We start from the raw sequence: 18,919 nt of genomic DNA on the forward strand, positions 1-18,919 counted from the left end.
TGTCTGCTAGACCGCGGTAAATCACTGTCTTGGGGATCCTCTTCTGGTGATTTGCTTACAGTTTTCGATACTGGTTCAGGAGCTTCAGTGGTCAAATCTTCATTCTGTTGAGCAAAAGAATTTGAAAATTGTTGGTTTTCAACCCGATATCATGGGCATGTATAGGAGTATCTCCTCTGGGTGCTAAATATCGTATTGAAACATTGGCTTCACTACCATCTGGAAGTTTAATGCAAGCTTAAAATCTGGGTTAGCCTCAATGAGCTCCACTTCCTGCACAATAGGCTCATATTTATTAGCTTATGTATGGTTGTTCATTAATACTGTTCTAGGTTGTGTTAACCACGTAGGTAAAGAACGTCCATTACATGATCTTCTAGCATGGATGAATATACGCTCATATAGTGTTGTATTTGTTGTTGTACATAAGAGTGATCGGATCGAATGCAAAACAGGGTGCAGAACACCCTCCCAACGTTCGATAGCCATGTTCTTTGATTTTAATGCCAGCTGGATGGTTTTCCATATGATTCCATTATACCTCCCTACTTGGCCATTTCCTTGAGAATTATACGCAGTTGTGCGACTTGTTGCTATACTAAGTGAAGTTAAGAAGCATTTTAATTTACGAGACATAAATGAAGATCCTCTATCAGAATGTATGTAGTCTGGCATCCCAAAAATTGAGAAAATATTTTTGCAGGTAAGTAATAACAGTAGCAGATGACATATCAGGGCAAGGTATTGCAAAAGGGAATCTTGAAAACTCGTCCACAATTAGTAAGAAGGAAACGGTTTAGGGAAGCCGTAGACAAAGGACCTTTGAAGTGTAGATTTAGTCTTTCAAAAGGTGCAGTTGCTTTAATTAAGTGTCCTTCAGATCTATAGAAGCGAGGTTTTACTTCACTGCAGCATACACATGAATTAACAGTTCTTCTAATTTCGTCTAGTGAAAAAGGCAAATTTTTAGATCTTATCCAGTGATACATTCGAGTTATTCCGGGATAACAAAGTTCATCATGTAGTGCCTTTAGATCTATTTGTGGTTTTATAGCTGCATTTATTCTTGCTAAAGAGTCTGCAGTTTTTATTTTTATTTCCAGGGCGATATATAATATCAAATTTGGGGGAAAAAAAGGGTTGATCTTTACATTATGGTAACTTGGCGTTTTTTTGGCGAAAATTTGCCGACCAACTCTCCTACAGCAACCCTCTATTTTTTTTCCCCGCCGCCATTTTGTTTTCACGAAGTAAAGACATGTTTCTTTTCTTTTTATCTACTGAACACTTCTTCCAACAATATACTAGCCGAATTACACTTATGCTAGAAATTTTATCTAACAAAACTGCTTAATCATGACAAATATTCACTGCAAAATTGGAAAAAAGTGCACAATACCATACTCCTTACGCGTTTTTCAAAATAACACATACACATAAACCATGTACACGCCGACTTATTTTTACTTAAATAAACATCCCAGAATTACACAAAAATGGCATTGCGCACACTCTTCACTATATCCATGTACACTGCTTTTTTCTCATAAATTAGAAAAATTTCACGAAAATACATGACAATTTTCTGAATCTTTAAACCCGGTAAAAAGAACATATATGAAATTACCTGATCGCGAAAAAGTACATACCCTTTCCAAATATGAACATTTCCCCGTATAAAATAAATAAAATATCCAAACACTTTTACCTCTAAATCATCTATTACATTATACACGTCACCAACGAATTCATACCTTTACTTCATTACAAATGGTTACAAATACTTAGTGTCAAATATTTAAATTATTTCCATGCACGTTTACGCAAATTACTTTACTTCCACATTTACTTACATTTAGAACAATGCATAAAAATAATATCCTCAAATAATTAAAAATACTAACTTACCTATTCTTCTTCAGAATCTTGATTACGTGTCCGATAAACTGTTCTTATTTCTGTTTCAGGATCTTTAAAATCATACTTATAGTTCACACCAAGGTACCAGGTAAAATAAATAACTTAATAAAACATCTTTACTTCTATCTCGCACAACCTTAAAGAAACACTTATTACCCCTTTCAATCCCACTAAATACCCATTTCGAATTCACTTTAGTTAGGGCCATGGGATCCAAAAATTAACGAACACTGTTTCACACAACACAGAATAAAGGCAAATACAAAATTTCCAGATTTTTTCCCGATTTCCCCCCTTTTCCGATTAAAGAACCGTAATTCGTCCATTAATATTACATGATCTCTCATTTCCCTCACACAAAATAATGCGTAATCGGAACTGAGTACTGCTCACATTATTACCAAAGTCCCAGGTAGTAACCTTTATCGCCTCCAAAATGTCGCCAAACTACCAGTTACCATATTGTAAAGATCAGTCAAAAAAAGTTCTAAAACAGTTTATAATTTTATTTATTTATTTATATATTTTGTGAATAATTAAGATACTGTAGCATAACAAACACTCAGGACTATGCATGTTCTGTTCCTTTTACGAGGAGCAATTTGATTGAGAAAAATGTTCCGTTTTTTTAAAGAAATCCATTTTTATAAATAAGTCGCAAATTTTATTAAATGCATTTTTGCCAAAATGCGGAAGTACTGAAAACAGACTGAAAGATTTGATGTGATCCAAGGGGATCTAGAATGGTGAAGTTCAAAAATCCTATTTTATATTCATTATACATAAATAACCTAAATTTTAAAATTCTATTAGAATCAGATTTTTATTAGTGGGATATATTTAACAAACTTAGAACTTTTACTCAAGGCTCTCCATTCAGAATTCCTCACTCTATAAATCTTGGAAAAACTTTAAAGAAAACACAAACTGAATTGCAGATTTGGTTTTTAGAAATAGACTCTTTAGCGATATTACGGTAGCATTAATAAAGAATATTAAAATTACTCTTTGAAATGACCCATAAACGACATGAAAAATGATAGTACAGCAATAGGAAATGTCAGAATATCTGTTTCATTTTCATAACTGGAAGTAAATACAGTGTCTCAAAAAAGTGATGGGACACTTGTGCTTTACAAAAGGAAACTGTAGTAAAATAAATTTAAAAAACAGTAAAAATTTTTTGTGGGTGCGTTTCTTACTTAAATTTAGTAACAATTATTACATAACATACATTTTCTCAAAATATTAAAATATTAATTTAATAAAAATGCAATTGTTTAGAACGGAGCAAAAAATGGGACACTTACTTTTCCATCAAATATTTATCCAAAAATTTTACTTTTTAAAAGGTTTTAATATTTTGTTGGATTTCCTTTTCCTTTTAAAACATGATTTAATCTTCTTGGGATGGATTCCACTAATTTTTTTGTGATTTCTGGAGTGATTTTACCCCATTCTTCTTGAAGCACCGATTTTAATTGTTTTGAAGAAATGGTGTGTTTGCGAATTCTTGATTCCAATTCTTGCCAAATATTCTCTATGGGATTTAAGTCTGGAGATTGTGGTGGTGTTTTTATTACAGGTCAGCTATACAGCAGTCTGAGTCCAATATTCAAAGCAGTGTGCTTGGGGTCATTGTCCTGGTAGAATTTAAAATCGTTATGAAGGTAAAATTTTCGTGCTGAAGATTTCAAATTTTGATTTAAAATGTCAATATACTTGTACTGATCCATTATACTATCAATAAAAACAAGATTACCAACTCCAGCGGACGACGTACACCCCCATACCAACTCCTCCTCCACCACGTTTTACTGTTGTACTGTTGACACCAAGTTCTGTTTGCGAAATTCTTCCCTGGGTTTTCTCCACACCAAGATTCTACCATCAGAACCAAATATATTAAATTTACTCTCATCAGCAAATATAACTTCATTCCAGTAATCAGAATTCTTATTTATGTTGGAGTTTGTGAAAGCCAGTCTGAGTTTTCTATTCTTTTCACTTACGAAGAATTTTTTCCTGGCAGCTCTACCGTGATATCCAGCAGATCGAATTACTCTTCTAATAGTCTCAGGATTAGCAATTACTCCATATAATGCTTGTAAATCAGCAGCAACTTTAGGAGCACTCATTCTTGGATTTTTTTTTAATATTTCGAACGATAATTCGCTTTATTCCATTGGATAGCTTTGAAGGTCGGCCAGGTTTTCTTTTATCCTGAATCATATGATTCTTTTTATATCGTTTAATGATATTGAAAACTGTTGAATGACTCAAGTTAAATGTTTCAGCAGTTTCTCTAATAGATTTTCCAAGTTCAATATGCAAATTAATAACTAATTTTCGAATTTCAGGTAAAGTTTCTTTTTGTATAGCATTCATGGCTGCACAGAGCTAAAAAACACAAAAATTCCAAAACAAACTGGAGAGAAATACTGCAGACGATTTTATAAATTATTGCCAATTGCTTTTGAGTAAAAATAAAAAAACCCCAAAATATTTTTATTGTAGTAAGTAGTAGTATCTAATGGTGTCTCATCACTTATGTGAGCCATTTTTGCTTCGTTCTAAACAATTGTATTTTTTATTAAATTAATATTTTAATATTTTGAGAAAATGTATGTTAGTAATAATTGTTACTAAATTTAAGTATGAAACACACCCACAAAAAATTTTTACATCTTTTTTTAATATATTTTATTACAGTGTTATTTATTATAATGTAAAGCACAAGTGTCCCATCACTTTTGTGAGACACTGTATATAGTGCTACTTTGGTAGACGGTTGCACGGATTTTTGGCGATTTACGTTGGTACAATTTTTGGCGCGGTTTTTACAATCGTCAACCATCTTGAAAAACGCTGTTTTTACGTATTTTACGCAGAGTAAAGTATTCGAAACTTTAAAAAAATAAATATCGTTAAAAATAATGGATTAATTTTTGTTGAAAATGTCGTTTTTGAAGACAGACAAATGTAAATAAATACATTTACTATGAGTATAAAATACTAAAGCAAGGTTAAGTTATTACTTTCATAAAGCAAAGAAATAGAATAAAAACACCGCTATAAAAACATTGCGCCAACGTTTAACTGGATTAAAATATTACTTAAATTGAATATCGAATTAAAAACATCATACCAACGTTTAAAAGAATTAAAATATTACTTACATTTAAATCCTTTAAAATACTTTTTATATGATATAATTATTTAAAATTAAAACATATGTGGCAATAAATATCTCGGAAGTTTTTGAAAATAGTCTATTAATTTTTTAATAAAAATTTAAGTAAACAATTATAAAGTAAAAGAAAAATATGCACTTACATTTTTTTTGAGTATTTAACCTGTCGTATATTGATAAGTAACACAAAAAAAAATCGGAATCATAATTTAGATATCAATAAAAAAATTTGAAAAATGTAACATAATTTAAAAAATGCAATCTAAGGGAAAAAATTTTAAAAAATTTGTAAAAAAAATTGAAAAGCGTAATCTAAGGAATTCGAAGAGATAAATAATAAAATTTTAAAATGCCGCGGTAATGCACAAATATTCAGTAACCAATTAGGGAGCTGATTACAGTTCGTTAATGCACAAATATTTTGTAACCAATCAGGGAGCTGATTACATCACGAATAGAATTATAATTATTTAAATAATCATACATAATAAAATCATTTTAAAAAATGTAAAATTAAATTTATTTTAATATTTAACAGCCATAAATAATGCTTAAAACATTAGATTAAATTTATAGCTATTAAAACCAATTACTTTTAAAGTAAAGTAACATCATTCATTACATCATCCACAACATGAAATTCCATAAAATATCATAAACAATAAAATTTTTATTTCAAATAAAAATGCAAAATTAAATTGATTTTTAATATTTAGAAGCCATAAATAATATTTAAAACACGAAATTTATGCATAATAAAACGCATTATTTTTTAAATAAAATGACAACAAAGTATCAGTTACCATAAATAACTTGTATAGCAATGGGTTTACCGTAAGTGGTATCGCTCGCCCCCCCCCCCCAAAAAAAAATTCAAAATCCGTGCAGCCGTCTACCAAAGTAACACCAAATATACATAATATATACATTTAAGTTTTAATTAATGCAGCAATATGCAAAAAGGAAAATATACCTGTGTGATGGCATTCCTACAGTTGCTGATATATTGCTTTAGAGACTTCATAGCTTGGGATCCGACCACGTGCGCATCCATTACATAGACTACATCATGAATGTCGAATATGTGCTTGAACCTGAGACAAGCCGCCTCTAAAATCGCATCAGCTTCTGTACTTACGTATTCACTGGTTACATTGCTTCTTTGGCAGTTCGCTTGATCTGCGTGGGTTGCCACTAATACTACTTTTGCAGCAGAGTTGCTTTTGCCACAATGACCTAAACAAGAATTTCAAACGAAGTTAATCGCAAAAAATATTAAAATCCACGGTAATGGCATTCGATTTTTTAAAATTTCCATTGGATTTAAAAAGAGTGCATCTCGCCCGAGCTGATTTACAACAAATAACAAATTGAGCTGAAAGATTTAATAACACTGAACTGAAATAAAACAAGCTTACCAAGAGGTTCCTGAGGAGGTATCCTGGCTTGAAGGAAAGAAAGCCAGAACATGACTTGCTGCATCTGAACATCAAAAGGTTCGTTCAAAGAGAAGACGATAGCGTGAAGGCAATAGCTATTTCCCAAGAATCTGTCGTAAACTAAATAATACGGCTCGTGTCCAGAATATTCCCATAAGCTTAAATCTCCAACTCCTAGTAATGAAATTTGAAATAAGCGACCTTCGCTGAACAGTATGGAAAGAAAAAGAATATTTGAAACTATTCATAAGAAAAATAAAATACTTGCTTATTACCTACATCAGTAATTAAAAGCTAATGAGCTATTTGATTGACATCAAAATTAATAAATAATTTAAGCAGATGTATATTAATTATATTTCCATTAAAATATTAAGATGCAATGTCACATTTCCAAGATTTAATTTCTCCGAATTTTGAATCAGCTTTAATAGGCATAGAAATAAAACACAAACTGATGCCAAGAATAAGGGAGTGTTTTTAAATACTACACATCTGTAATAAAGTTTGTTTTGCATCAAAGATGTTCGTTTATCTTGCCCCTGGAAAATAAAATTATTATTGTACCTTTCAGAAACATTTTAATGCAATGTTTATTTAATAAAGTTTAAGAAATATTCGAAATTTTTTTTAGTTTGAAAGCCCATGATTTACTTGCCTATATGTATGGTGAGTGATTAAACCTTGCTAAAAAGGATATTTTTCGTAAACATGAACTATTAAAAATTTAAGACATAAACCTAATAACTCCGCAAGTTTCTCTTTCTCTGTTAAATGGATTTTTTATGTAGCTCTAAGGTTCATTCCTGTGAAAGAATAACGAAACAAAGAACTTTTATTTTCATTTCTTTGAAAGGGTTTTGTTAAATTACGATAGTCTAGGTTTCTGGGGTTTAGAGTAACTTCATTTGCATAACTGAATAAACAAAATACCTGAGATATTGACTTGATGTATATCAATGCCATGGGTATAGCTGTCAAAATTGGTTTCGAATGATAAACAAGGTTCATCAGACGTGCAGTAGTCAGATTCAATACTGGATTTACTGGAATGAGTGCCTGCGAGGGAAAAAAAATATATTATCTAAAATTTGAATATGTGAACATAGCGAGATTAAAATTACGTTAAAACATAGCAATGAAAATTAATAATTAAAAAAATCTGAAAGAGTTCGCATTTTAATGATCCCATAAAGTGCTCTTTTAAAGCTTAATATCGATAGAGACTATTAATCGAGATGGCCCAGGTGGGATAGCGAAACATTTTATAGTATATTAGATGAATATGCATTTAGACTAATACGGAACGTTATATATCTTCTGTATATTCAAAAAGCAAAAAATATGTAATGTAATTCTATAAAAATATTTGATGTTCTTAATTAGACATATCATGAATTAAATTTTCATTTAAATTAGTCAGATTAAAAAGTAAAATAGTAATATTCTTAAGAACTATATTTGCTGCTTTGAAATAGTTTAGTTTGTTAACAGACATATTAAATATAAAAGAATAATATCTTTCGTTTTTTCGGAATGGCAATAGACTCGAATGAAAGCGAAATAACGCTTTAAAGTGAAAAACGCAAAATCGTGTTTCGAAGTTAAATGGCCTTTTGGGATAATAAGCGAAATTTACATTTTGCTTTAATATATTAAATATTTAACACTTTGTTTTCTACGTAGGATTTTCTTTCAATTACCTTAAGAATGAAGAAATTTAATGTTTTAAATACAATTTAAGGAAACGTAAAACATTTTTCGAAACATAAAGTGTCAATATTAAATAATTCCATTTAAAAAAGATTATAAGGTATTTCTCCATCTTTCCTAGCGTGTCTTTGTGGTGTATTGATTCTGCACGTTGGGCAGATATTCCAGAGGTCCGTGGTTCGATTCCCGGGGAAGGCGATTGCTAATTTTTCATCTTTCCGACCTCGAATTAACCTGATGTCTCTACAAGATGATAGTTGCAACTCTTCTGTGCAGAGATAAGGGAATCATATTTTTGAAAACAACGAAATTAATGAACGAATTTTAATTTGGTTTAGTTTTTATTGTAAAAGCTTTGAAAATGAACCACTGATTTACATCTTTACAACTTGATACAGTCTGTCTGTAGAGACATTAGGATTTTTTGGAAGCCAGAGAGATGAAAAATTAGCAACCGCCTTCGCCGGGAATCGAACCACGGACTTCTGGAATACCGGCCCAGCGTACTACCGTTACACCACGAAGGCACGCTAGGGAAGTGGGAAAAATACCTTATATGTCTAGTAAAATTGGTTATTTCTTACATTACGTTTTAAATCCCAATTAATGAAGAAGGTAGAAGCTTGCAAAATTAAGTAAGAACTCTAAAAACAGGGAATAAAATGCTTAAATTTAATTTGATTTCAATTTCCACAGCAAACAGAAAATTAATGTTATTTATATGCACTTAGAAGTATGACTAATTATGTATTATATTAAAAATATCAAATTAAACTGTGTTCATAGAAGAATTTTCAAATAAAAATTTGTGTTTTCCATCCTTGAAGAAAGGGAGTCAGATTTAGTGGCATGATAGAAAAACTGGCAACTGATTTCTCAAAATTTTAATAAATTGTGCAGTTTTGGGACTTAGAGTTTCAAAATGCCTTCATATATAAACAAAAGAATTATGCTGACTTTTTTCCATCTTTTGAAGTTTTCACATAGAACTTGAAGCAATTTCAGCTTTTTTGCTGAAGAAGGTCCTCAAATTCTCCTTGCTTATTTCACATACGGTTTTGTAATTTATTTCGCTCAACTCCGACTTCTGTGAATTATAAGATACGTTTATTTAAAATTTTCGTGATAACACTCCCGCTGTACATAATGAAGTCAATTGGTTGAAATTGTCTTCAGCCGAATCAGAAAGAAATTAAACAGTTTAAATTTATTGGAGAGCACAACATCTAAAACACTTTTTTCTGAAGGCGACAAAGGGCATAGAAGGATTAAAAATTTATACCTTCAGAATAATTATCTGAGATATCTTTATGGAAAAAATGAATTCTTATTGCTTCAAATTTTAAATTCTTCTTCTGAAAAGTATTCTACTTTTTAGTCCAAAGGGGCTTTGTCCCTGAAGGACTATTGTTTTCGTTTTGCGATTTTGCGTTGGTTCACTATAAATGTCCGTTTCCCTTTTCAAACCGTTGCCACCAAATGTTAAAGTACTGCATTATATTTGAAGAAATTAAATAATGAAAAATTTGCATAAATGTATGTATATTTCTCGCACTGTGATAACGGTACATAGAGCCATCGAATTTTGAATGACGTAATCCTACTGCTAATATGGGCATGTGAATTTGAAATTTTGAATTTGGTTTATTATATTTTTCATATTTTGTAAATCTTTAACGAATTTTTGATTAACAAACTCAAGGATTTCAAAGCGAGCAATGGTAAAAGTTGTACAGAAAAAAACATTTTTAATCTCCAGCGCGTGAGACTGCTTATCGGAAATTCTAAAGATATGCTCAATTTAAAACTATTTTGCGATATTGCTCTTGAACTGAATTTTATGGTTTAAGTGCCAAGAACTTGATGTTTAATAAATAAAGGTAACAGACAAAATGTTAAAAGAAATGCCCCTTTAGACGTAATTTAAAATCTGAAACCTTTCAGATTTTTATTGTTTTTCTCATTTAAAACTTATCTTTTCTTTCTGAAGAATTAACCATGTGGATTATTCAATAAATTGTTGCCTGTACTTCTAGAATATTGAGAAGACTTATCTAAACAGCAGAGACAATTCTGGAAAATACATGACTTATGAAAGTCTTAAATTAAACTGTTACTCACCATTTCTCATTTTAACGCATCCACTGCCAACAGAAGACGAGGAATTTGACTTAGATCTCCTAAACCAGGAACTAAAGTATCCACATTTGAGGGAGTCCAACAAAGATGTTTTGCCCACACCACTATGGCCGAGGACTTTCAGCTGGATACGAGTGATTGGCTGAACAGATGCTGTCAATTGATTGATATAATCCTCTCTCTGTTGCTCCTGAGGCATTTGGAAAGAAATCTTGATTATGACAGGCATATTATGACAGTTTTATCTCTTAGGTTATGACTGACAGTTGTATTTGATATTGACACAAAAGAAAAACTTACATTTTTTAATCTGTTCAGAATATCTGCTATATCGTTATAGCCCTGAGCAAGAGCCGATATTTCTGCTGGTATTCCCTCCTAAAATTAAGTTGTTTCAATGATAAATATCATTCACAAAATTATTATACAAAAATATCTTACAATCACAGATTACAATTTCACCATTTTGTTACAAAAATTTATTATACTACATATGTAGCCCCTGGAAGCTCTAATACATTAAAAATCTGAACTATAGTATGTTTTCGCGGCAGTCTTGCAGAAGAAATCTGAGGTCACCGTTGTTATTTTAATCCATAAAATAATAATCGCAGGATATAAGGCTAAAATTACCCATCTGGCTGGCAGTCACTCGAGAAGAATTAAGACTGTATTTCTTTCATAACTAAGACTGCTATTTCTTTCATAAGACTCATTTTCCATTCATAAGACTCATTCATAAGACATTTCATTTTTAAGACTTCATTTCTAAGACTGCTATTTCTTTCATACGTATATCAAATTGAAAAACTCATTATTTTGCGATAACATGAGAAAAATAAGATATTTTATTAAAAACAGGTAAATATTTCAAATGACAAAAATACATCATCCTCGTTTTCTAAAACAGCAAAGGTCGTTGGTGTAAACAGTAAAAAAACTATGGTACTAGTTTTCAAGCATTTATTAATCAGTATACTGAATAACTTCAAAATGATATAATACACAGAATTTTTATCAGTAATATATCAGCAGCGACTAATTTTGTTAACAAGATATTCATATTTGTTTGAATATAACTTGTGTTGGTTCATTTTTAAAAGGCTCATGAGTTATGGAATAAAGATTCATCCATACATTGATTCTGATATAGATTCCTTTTACGCCAATGAGTTTTTTTTATTGTCAATATTTTATTGAAAATAGATCTTTTAATTTCTGATTTTAATTTAAATACATCCCCCTTTAAAATTCCGTACTGCACCATTTTCGTCATCATTTTTATCCGCATTGCTGTACGCTTTTGCCCAATCGCTATTCAAGATTCAAAAAAAGCATTCGGAGCTTATAAATTAACCGCATAGCAATTTCAACTGTTGTAACAATGTGATTTGCGTATGTAAAATTACGGGGTGCAGATTGCACCCATTGTCCTGTGTTCATCAAGAAAAGCCTGCACAGAATTTTTCTTCCTTTGCTCACGCTCTAATGCTTTCTTTTGAAAACTCTTTTCTACCGCCATGCATTTTTGTCCTTGAAGGGGGTAGATATGTAAGATATAAAATATGAAAGAAAATATCTAATTAAAATGACAATGGACCTTTTAATTTCTGATTTTAATTTAAATACATCTCCCTTCAAAAAATATGTACTGCACTATTTGGGACATAATTTTTATCCGCATTGTTGTTTGCTCAATCGCTGTTCAGGATTGAAACAAAGCATTCAGATTTTATAAATAACTCCAGCTGCTTAATATATAATTTTTCTTCTCTGCTTTCGTTACATAAGCATGTAATTAATTGACAATTAGTTTGGCAACTAAACTGTTGTAACAATGCGATTTGCGTATACGAAATTGCGGGGTGCAGATTGCACCCATTGTGCTGTATCATTCAAAAAGCTGTAGTAATCAGTCATCAAGTAATAAACATGTATTATGAAAATTTCATTCATCTACGCAACAGTTTCACGCTATCGTCTATCGTGTGCGAGCTACATCTTTCACACTCTGGCTATGATTAAAAAATAATTGGTGCCTTTTGCTTTTTTAGTTAAGTTATCTGATCTTACTGTCCAAAATTATCCCATGCATATATTCATACGTACACGCGTATTTGCTTTTCTATATACAAGAGTGATACTATAATTTAAAACTATTTGCTGTTTAAACTACCACGGAACAGAGCAATAAAATCTATAAATGAAAATAATTAAGTAACACACAATTTGTTTTCAAACCATACGTAAGGGATTTCAAATGGTTAAATCATAGAAATGGTCGCTAGTGGGTTGCTTTAGTGATCAATGGCGCGAAATGAAGTTCCCTCATGGCAAATACGATTGCCCCAGTATTTTATTTTCAGTCGAATTTTATGCAGATATATTTCAATAATTCATGTTATCTTAAACCTACAGTCAAGCGGTTTATTCTCAGTCAAGCAAACCGGCATAAATATGAAACCAGCAAATATTTTATGTCTTAATTATTTTATGTCCTTGTCAATCCGCATAGCAATACCGCAAGATTCAGCGAAGCATGGTGTTTATCAATAGCCATCTGAAGGCTGAAGAAGCGTGAACCCACATACTTCACAGAAACTTAAAATATGATTAATTCAAAATAGAAAATATTTAAAATTCCGGATGTATGCGGTTCACACTTTAGAAAATGCAGAATCCATTTTGTCCGGTTTCAGTTCAATGAATTACCCGTCAGCTACTATGGTAAGGAATCATATTTCAAATATTTCCTAAATACTGCTCATATATTATGTAGAAGAACGTAATTTTTGGGATCTCATTTTGTACGAAAAATCTAAGTAACTATTGGAAGGAATCCTAGAATCGTTAAAAAGCTACCGTATGCAGATTTGAAATTCGAGTGACTGGATAATCTTTCAGATGCATACGTTATTATATGCGATTATGTGATCTAATCAGATACATTATTATATGCGATACTAACATCATAGCTCTCCATTACATTGCAAATAATATGTGCTTTTTATTACTTAATATATCTGGATTGAGCATTCTGTTGAGCACAGCTGCTTCTAGATTTACGTTAACAGACAAATGAATCGAATATGTAATTTTACAAAAAACGTAGTACCAGAATGTTACTTTTGCAGCCGATCAGAACTCTAGTGGAATTTTTTTATGTTTTGCCTTTAAATGTACAAAATGCTCATTGCAATCAGTGTAGAAAATGTAAATTGCTAGAGTTTTATAGGTAACTTAAATTTAATACCCAGTGAGATTTAAATTTTGCAGGACCATATGATTATTCAATATTCTGAACTTGGCAAGGCCTTCAAGTTCGAATTCCGAAGAGGGCATGGATGTTTGTAAGCACATAGTGTTTGTGCGGCAAGAGGGTACCCAAAATACACGGTGAACTGGAAGTCCTCTAGAGATGTTAGTGGAAGGGGAAAAGGAATGGGATATTATCAGATCGCCCCTCGGGGTGTTCTCCCTCAAAATTGTGGCAGAACTGCACAAGTAGCGTGGTGGTCTGCATCTGTATGACCAATGGTGAAATTCTGTTGTCCTGCCTACTTCTACCTTTAACTGTTATGTTTTTACCTGGGTCAACTTCTTAAGTTTATGTTAGCTAACATGTTATTTTTATGTTAATTCTTTTCTTTAATTTATGTTTATTCTGCTAACCATCATTAGAATATTAATTAGGACTGCGCATAAATAGCAACGCATTTGTGATATTCATAAAGTAAATGATCCATCATATTTACTGTCTGTCGTCCATTGTACCTTTCAGCCAGTTTCCTTTCAGGCAGACTGCCAGGAATCTCGTAACCTTTAATTACGATGTAAAAGTTAATACTTTTACTTTGAGTTTTGAAGGCATGTTCACTAAGATTCATTTCAAATTTACGAAATTCAAAATTTAAAAATAATCTGTAGAATTTTCCCCTCCTTTTCCCTGAGGAGAAAAAAAATACATAAAAAGATCTACTAAGATTCTTCTTTTTTGCCTAATTTTTAATTTTAAATTGGCATGTTCTTTAATTTTATATTGTCATGTTCTCTTTCAACGAAGGACGCCCTTCAGGTATTAAGACTAGGGGTTCAATATCGGTCAAATAATTTCCAAAAACGTTATGAATCCTTCATAGACGGGTTTTTGTATTTAAAGATATTAAAGAGGTCATAAACAAATTTCTGCCTTTTCCTAATTAAAATGCTGTGTTTTTTGTTATATTTATATTAAATTAGTTTACTTCCATCGCTTTTTTTTTACTCATCGTTCATTGTTACCAAAATAGCCGTGGACAAACGTGATCACATTCAACGGCGCTTACTATGTGTGATAAATTACTCCATATTGAGAAAGAATAAAATTAATCATTTGGAAAAGATTATCTGCTGCTTTCCATAAAAAATACCTTTGTTATTATAGAAATGTGATTCTTGATTTTTAATACATAAAATACTCTAGTTTCAGAGCATACATTTGGTGTTCACATTAATACATATTTGATGACCTCAGTCAGGCTACATCTTAAACAATAATTCTGTAATTATCAATATCGAAATTTATTTACGTGTTCATGAAATACTTGTCACATTTAGAATTGGTCATCTTAGTCATGAAAAGATTCACTTTCTCTTTCCCTTGACGGAGTTAAGAATTTAAATTCAATTCAATTAATTTAAATTTAATTTTGTTTTGAACAGGTTGGATTCATAAAGAATTATAAAGTCCATGAAAATTTAAAAAAACTATTGCAGATAGCCATAAACTATCTTTGGAACATATTCACTTCCAAATACATTTGAATAATCATACTTTCATGGTTTTATGCTTTTTATATTAAATCTGCTATATTAAGTACACCATTATTTGCAGTTCCTAGAAATACGTGGAGTTAGAACAGGTTATTAGAGGTTAAATTACTTGTTTATAATTGGCAGCTGAAATATAGATAAAAGCTTATAAATAAAAATATGAACATACTCTATTCTTTTGGTCCACAATACATCCAGCTATGCAGAGTGTTCTCACTATTTCGATATGTCCATTTTTGGCAGCAAGGTGAATAGGATAAAATCCCATCTGAAATGGTAAAAAATAAATAATTTTGCAGTATGAACAAAAAGGTTATAATATGTTCAAATCTTCAAACCTCTCTTTCGTAAAAATGGAGCTGCTTACAGGGAGCTTTATTTCGAAAATATGAATACACATCTGGTTAAAGTATTTTAATTTTTAAGGTATATTAATTTTTTAATATTTAAAATTTGTTTTTAGTCCAAAGGAGCAGATTGCCCTGAAGGACTATTAATTTCGTTTTGTTATTTTGTGTTGGAAACTATATACGGTGAATTACTTTTCAAATTGTTGCCACCAAATATTATCGCCCTGTATTATATTTAAAGAAATTAAATAATGAGCAATCTGCATGAATGTATGTATGTTTCTCGCATTGTGATAAAACAACGGCACCTAGAGCCATCAAAATTCGAATAACGTAATCTTCCATAGAGTATGGGCATGTGAAAGCCCTAATTTGAATTTGAAATTTATTTTATTATCGATTTCACATTTTGTAACATTTCAACAAATTCAACAAATAAAAAACTAAACGATTTCAAAGCGAGCAATGGCAACACTGTACGAAAAAAATATTTTTATCTTCAGCGCGCGAGACTCTGTATCCGAAATTCAAAAGGTGAGGCCATTTTAAAATTATTTTGCGATATTGCTGTTGAACTCAATTTTATAGTTTGAGTACGTAGAACATGATATTTAATAAATAAAAGTAACACACAAAACGTTAAAAAAAGCCTCTTTGGACGTAATTTAAAATTTGAAACCTTTCAGATTTTTTATTTATTTTATTCGAATTAAATTTAAAGGAAATTGTTTACCTATTATTTAATGTAAAAAGTTAAAAAATTATTTAATAATGTTAAATGAATTTTTCTGTCAGTAACACACATGAAATGTCAGTTATGGGAAATTCAAGTATGGTAATTCTTGATTTTATATTTTATGAGGGAACTGAAAAAAATTTGCGAAAGCTTATAATTATTTTTTTAAGAAAAGCTTATAATATAAGACCGAAAAGTGGAATGTGTATAAGAAGAATACATTGAAAATGTAGAAAATTTTAGTCAGCTGAAGAAAATTTTAGAAAAATTCTATTTGTAAAACTGAAACTCTTGCCGAAGACTTTTTGAAGTTTTGGCGGGAAAAGAAAGTAAATAAAAAATAAAGATTGAAATAAATGTTCAGTCTGTCTTCCCTTTACCTAGACACTAAGCTTTCAGTCAGAAGTTTTAAATTAATAATAAATCACGCATTATTTTTCACACATGTAGTAGTCACATTCAAATATGTAACATACGATACATTTTAACGTGTAAAAGTTAATAGCGTTTGAGAAATTCTAAACAGTATTGCTTTACCTGCGCATGAAATTTACATTCATTTATTAAATTTTTAATTAATTTTTTTTTATCAAATGTGTAAAAGACATGAATAATTGTAGTATTTAACTCACTATACGGTATTAAACAGTAGATAGTAATATCTAAATGTATTAATTATTCTATTCATAATCAAAAACAATTAATCCTACTGAAATTTTCCATTCAACATCAGTATTTAATGAAATAAAATCCTCATATTATAAATTTATCTTAATTTCAGGAAAATAGTCTGAACATTTTTTCTTTACCTTGTTTGGCACATTTACTTTAGTTCCTGACGCGCACAGAGCCTTAGCCAGTGATAATAACCCATCTCTACAGGCAATATGGATTGGTCCTTCTCCTTGCTACATAGAAAAAACACTATATCAGTTCATGAAATTGTTTAACCCACAGAAAATAGTATATTCAGTTCATAATATAGTTTAATATCAAAAACAACTTTAAGGTGATACAGCTTTTCAGAATTTTTACCATTAAATATAATTTTTCGTTATAAGTTAAAAAATAGGTTGAAATAATTGTGACTTTAATTTGTAATACCGTATTACCGTATTTCCTTCGCAGTTTTCTCCTTAGCTTTTTAACGAGAGGTTTTGAAAAATTTTTAATTTGAATAATTTTCTCCATTCTCATAACGTTTAGAGAAAGAGATCCACTAAATTTTAAAAAATGTTTTTGTCTTAGTAACAAAAATAAACCCTTGTAAACTATCTGCGAAGGTCACACCAAACCTTTCTCTTCTAACTGTTGAAATTTATGCCAGCCTATTACTAGAACGGATCCATCACAGCAAAATAAACACGAAATGACATTCTGTCTACTATTTCGCTGAGTCACAGCTGCACATTAACTTTCTCTTCTTATTTATGGATCATCGAGGCCTAAGAAATAGCAAAGATAATAATAAGAATGGGCAATATTCAAATTACAGTAAAGTAGAAATGAAGATATCTTATTTGAAATTGTTATGTTAATATTATTATGCATATTTATTGGAATATAGGTTTCTTTTAAAGAAATAATATTGTAATAGTTACCTGTAGTATATCCACGGCTACATTTCATTTGTTATGTTTTACTGTAATTGCCTTCTTCGGAAATTAAATTATTTGCATAATTTCTGCCTCGATTTTCGGATGATAAAACAAGTAAAAAAAAATAAGGGGAGGGTAAACACATGAGGAAAATACGGTGGCCCCTTAATAATAAAAGAAAGTTCATAGTATCTTTTTGTTGATTCTGTGTCTCGACAAGAACTGGTTCATAAATGACATTTAAGGACTACAATAATTATTATAACAGAATATGTCTGGTTCAAAATCTAAAGAAAATAATGGGAATGCTGCCATTTAAACTCAGAGATTAAACACATGAAGTGTTGCAGTCGCAGAATTTTTTAAATGTATAGTTTTGTAAAACGTTTACTATTCTACAAATTAATTTTTAAAATCTAATCATATACATTTTTCAATATATATTACTTTATAAGTCTTAAAACTAAAGAAGCAAAGTAAACAAAAAAATATTGTAAACTTACATTATCGAAAACATCAGTTTGGCATCCTGCTTGCAACAGCAAAAATGCAACGGCTTCATGATGTCTTCTCATAGCCAAATGCAGGGCTGTATTTTCACACTGCAGTAAAAAAAAGGAATATTTAAGTCTCAATAATAATTTTTTTTTGGCACTACTATTTTCTACACCAGAATTACATTTTAAAGAAAAATATTATCATTTTGAGTTTAATTTGGATAATTACATTACTTTGTAACGTTATTACTTAAATTAACCAGTTATTTATAATTTCAACTTTTACTACAACTTCTCCTTTCCGTTTCTTCAGCAAATGCAAATGAGTTAGATAGTATTTAAACTGAGGTTTTTGTAGTAAAGACAGAACGTATTTCTGGCTTGTGCGTGTTAGCTTCCTTTAGTTCCCACCAGTTCTAATAGTTGTAATTATTAGACTTTGCGTTATATGTTATCGCTGCCGACATTTAAATTGGATATGCCAGTAGAATTATTCAGCCAGTTTCGAGCATATTTAAATAG

The 18,919-nt window shown here is 30.6% G+C and overlaps 1 protein-coding gene across 2 annotated transcripts in view; it reads right to left on the minus strand.

Moving 5' to 3' along the window:
* LOC118184163 (death-associated protein kinase dapk-1-like) overlaps window positions 1-18,919 on the minus strand; it is a 174,985-nt gene that overhangs the window by 17,533 nt on the left and 138,533 nt on the right. For both annotated transcript variants that reach the window (XM_085812776.1, XM_085812775.1), the window contains 8 exons: window positions 18,404-18,502; window positions 17,112-17,210; window positions 15,386-15,484; window positions 10,705-10,782; window positions 10,387-10,594; window positions 7,486-7,611; window positions 6,532-6,726; window positions 6,087-6,349 (listed from right to left, as the gene is read on the minus strand). In XM_085812776.1, the coding sequence (XP_085668902.1) occupies window positions 6,087-6,349; window positions 6,532-6,726; window positions 7,486-7,611; window positions 10,387-10,594; window positions 10,705-10,782; window positions 15,386-15,484; window positions 17,112-17,210; window positions 18,404-18,502 (1,167 nt within the window). The remainder of the gene's footprint in view (window positions 1-6,086; window positions 6,350-6,531; window positions 6,727-7,485; window positions 7,612-10,386; window positions 10,595-10,704; window positions 10,783-15,385; window positions 15,485-17,111; window positions 17,211-18,403; window positions 18,503-18,919) is intronic.

This window comes from Stegodyphus dumicola, chromosome 3, assembly GCF_044657685.1.
Source record: "Stegodyphus dumicola isolate Sdum_Otavi_A_Nest chromosome 3, ASM4465768v1".
Taxonomy (NCBI): domain Eukaryota; kingdom Metazoa; phylum Arthropoda; class Arachnida; order Araneae; family Eresidae; genus Stegodyphus; species Stegodyphus dumicola.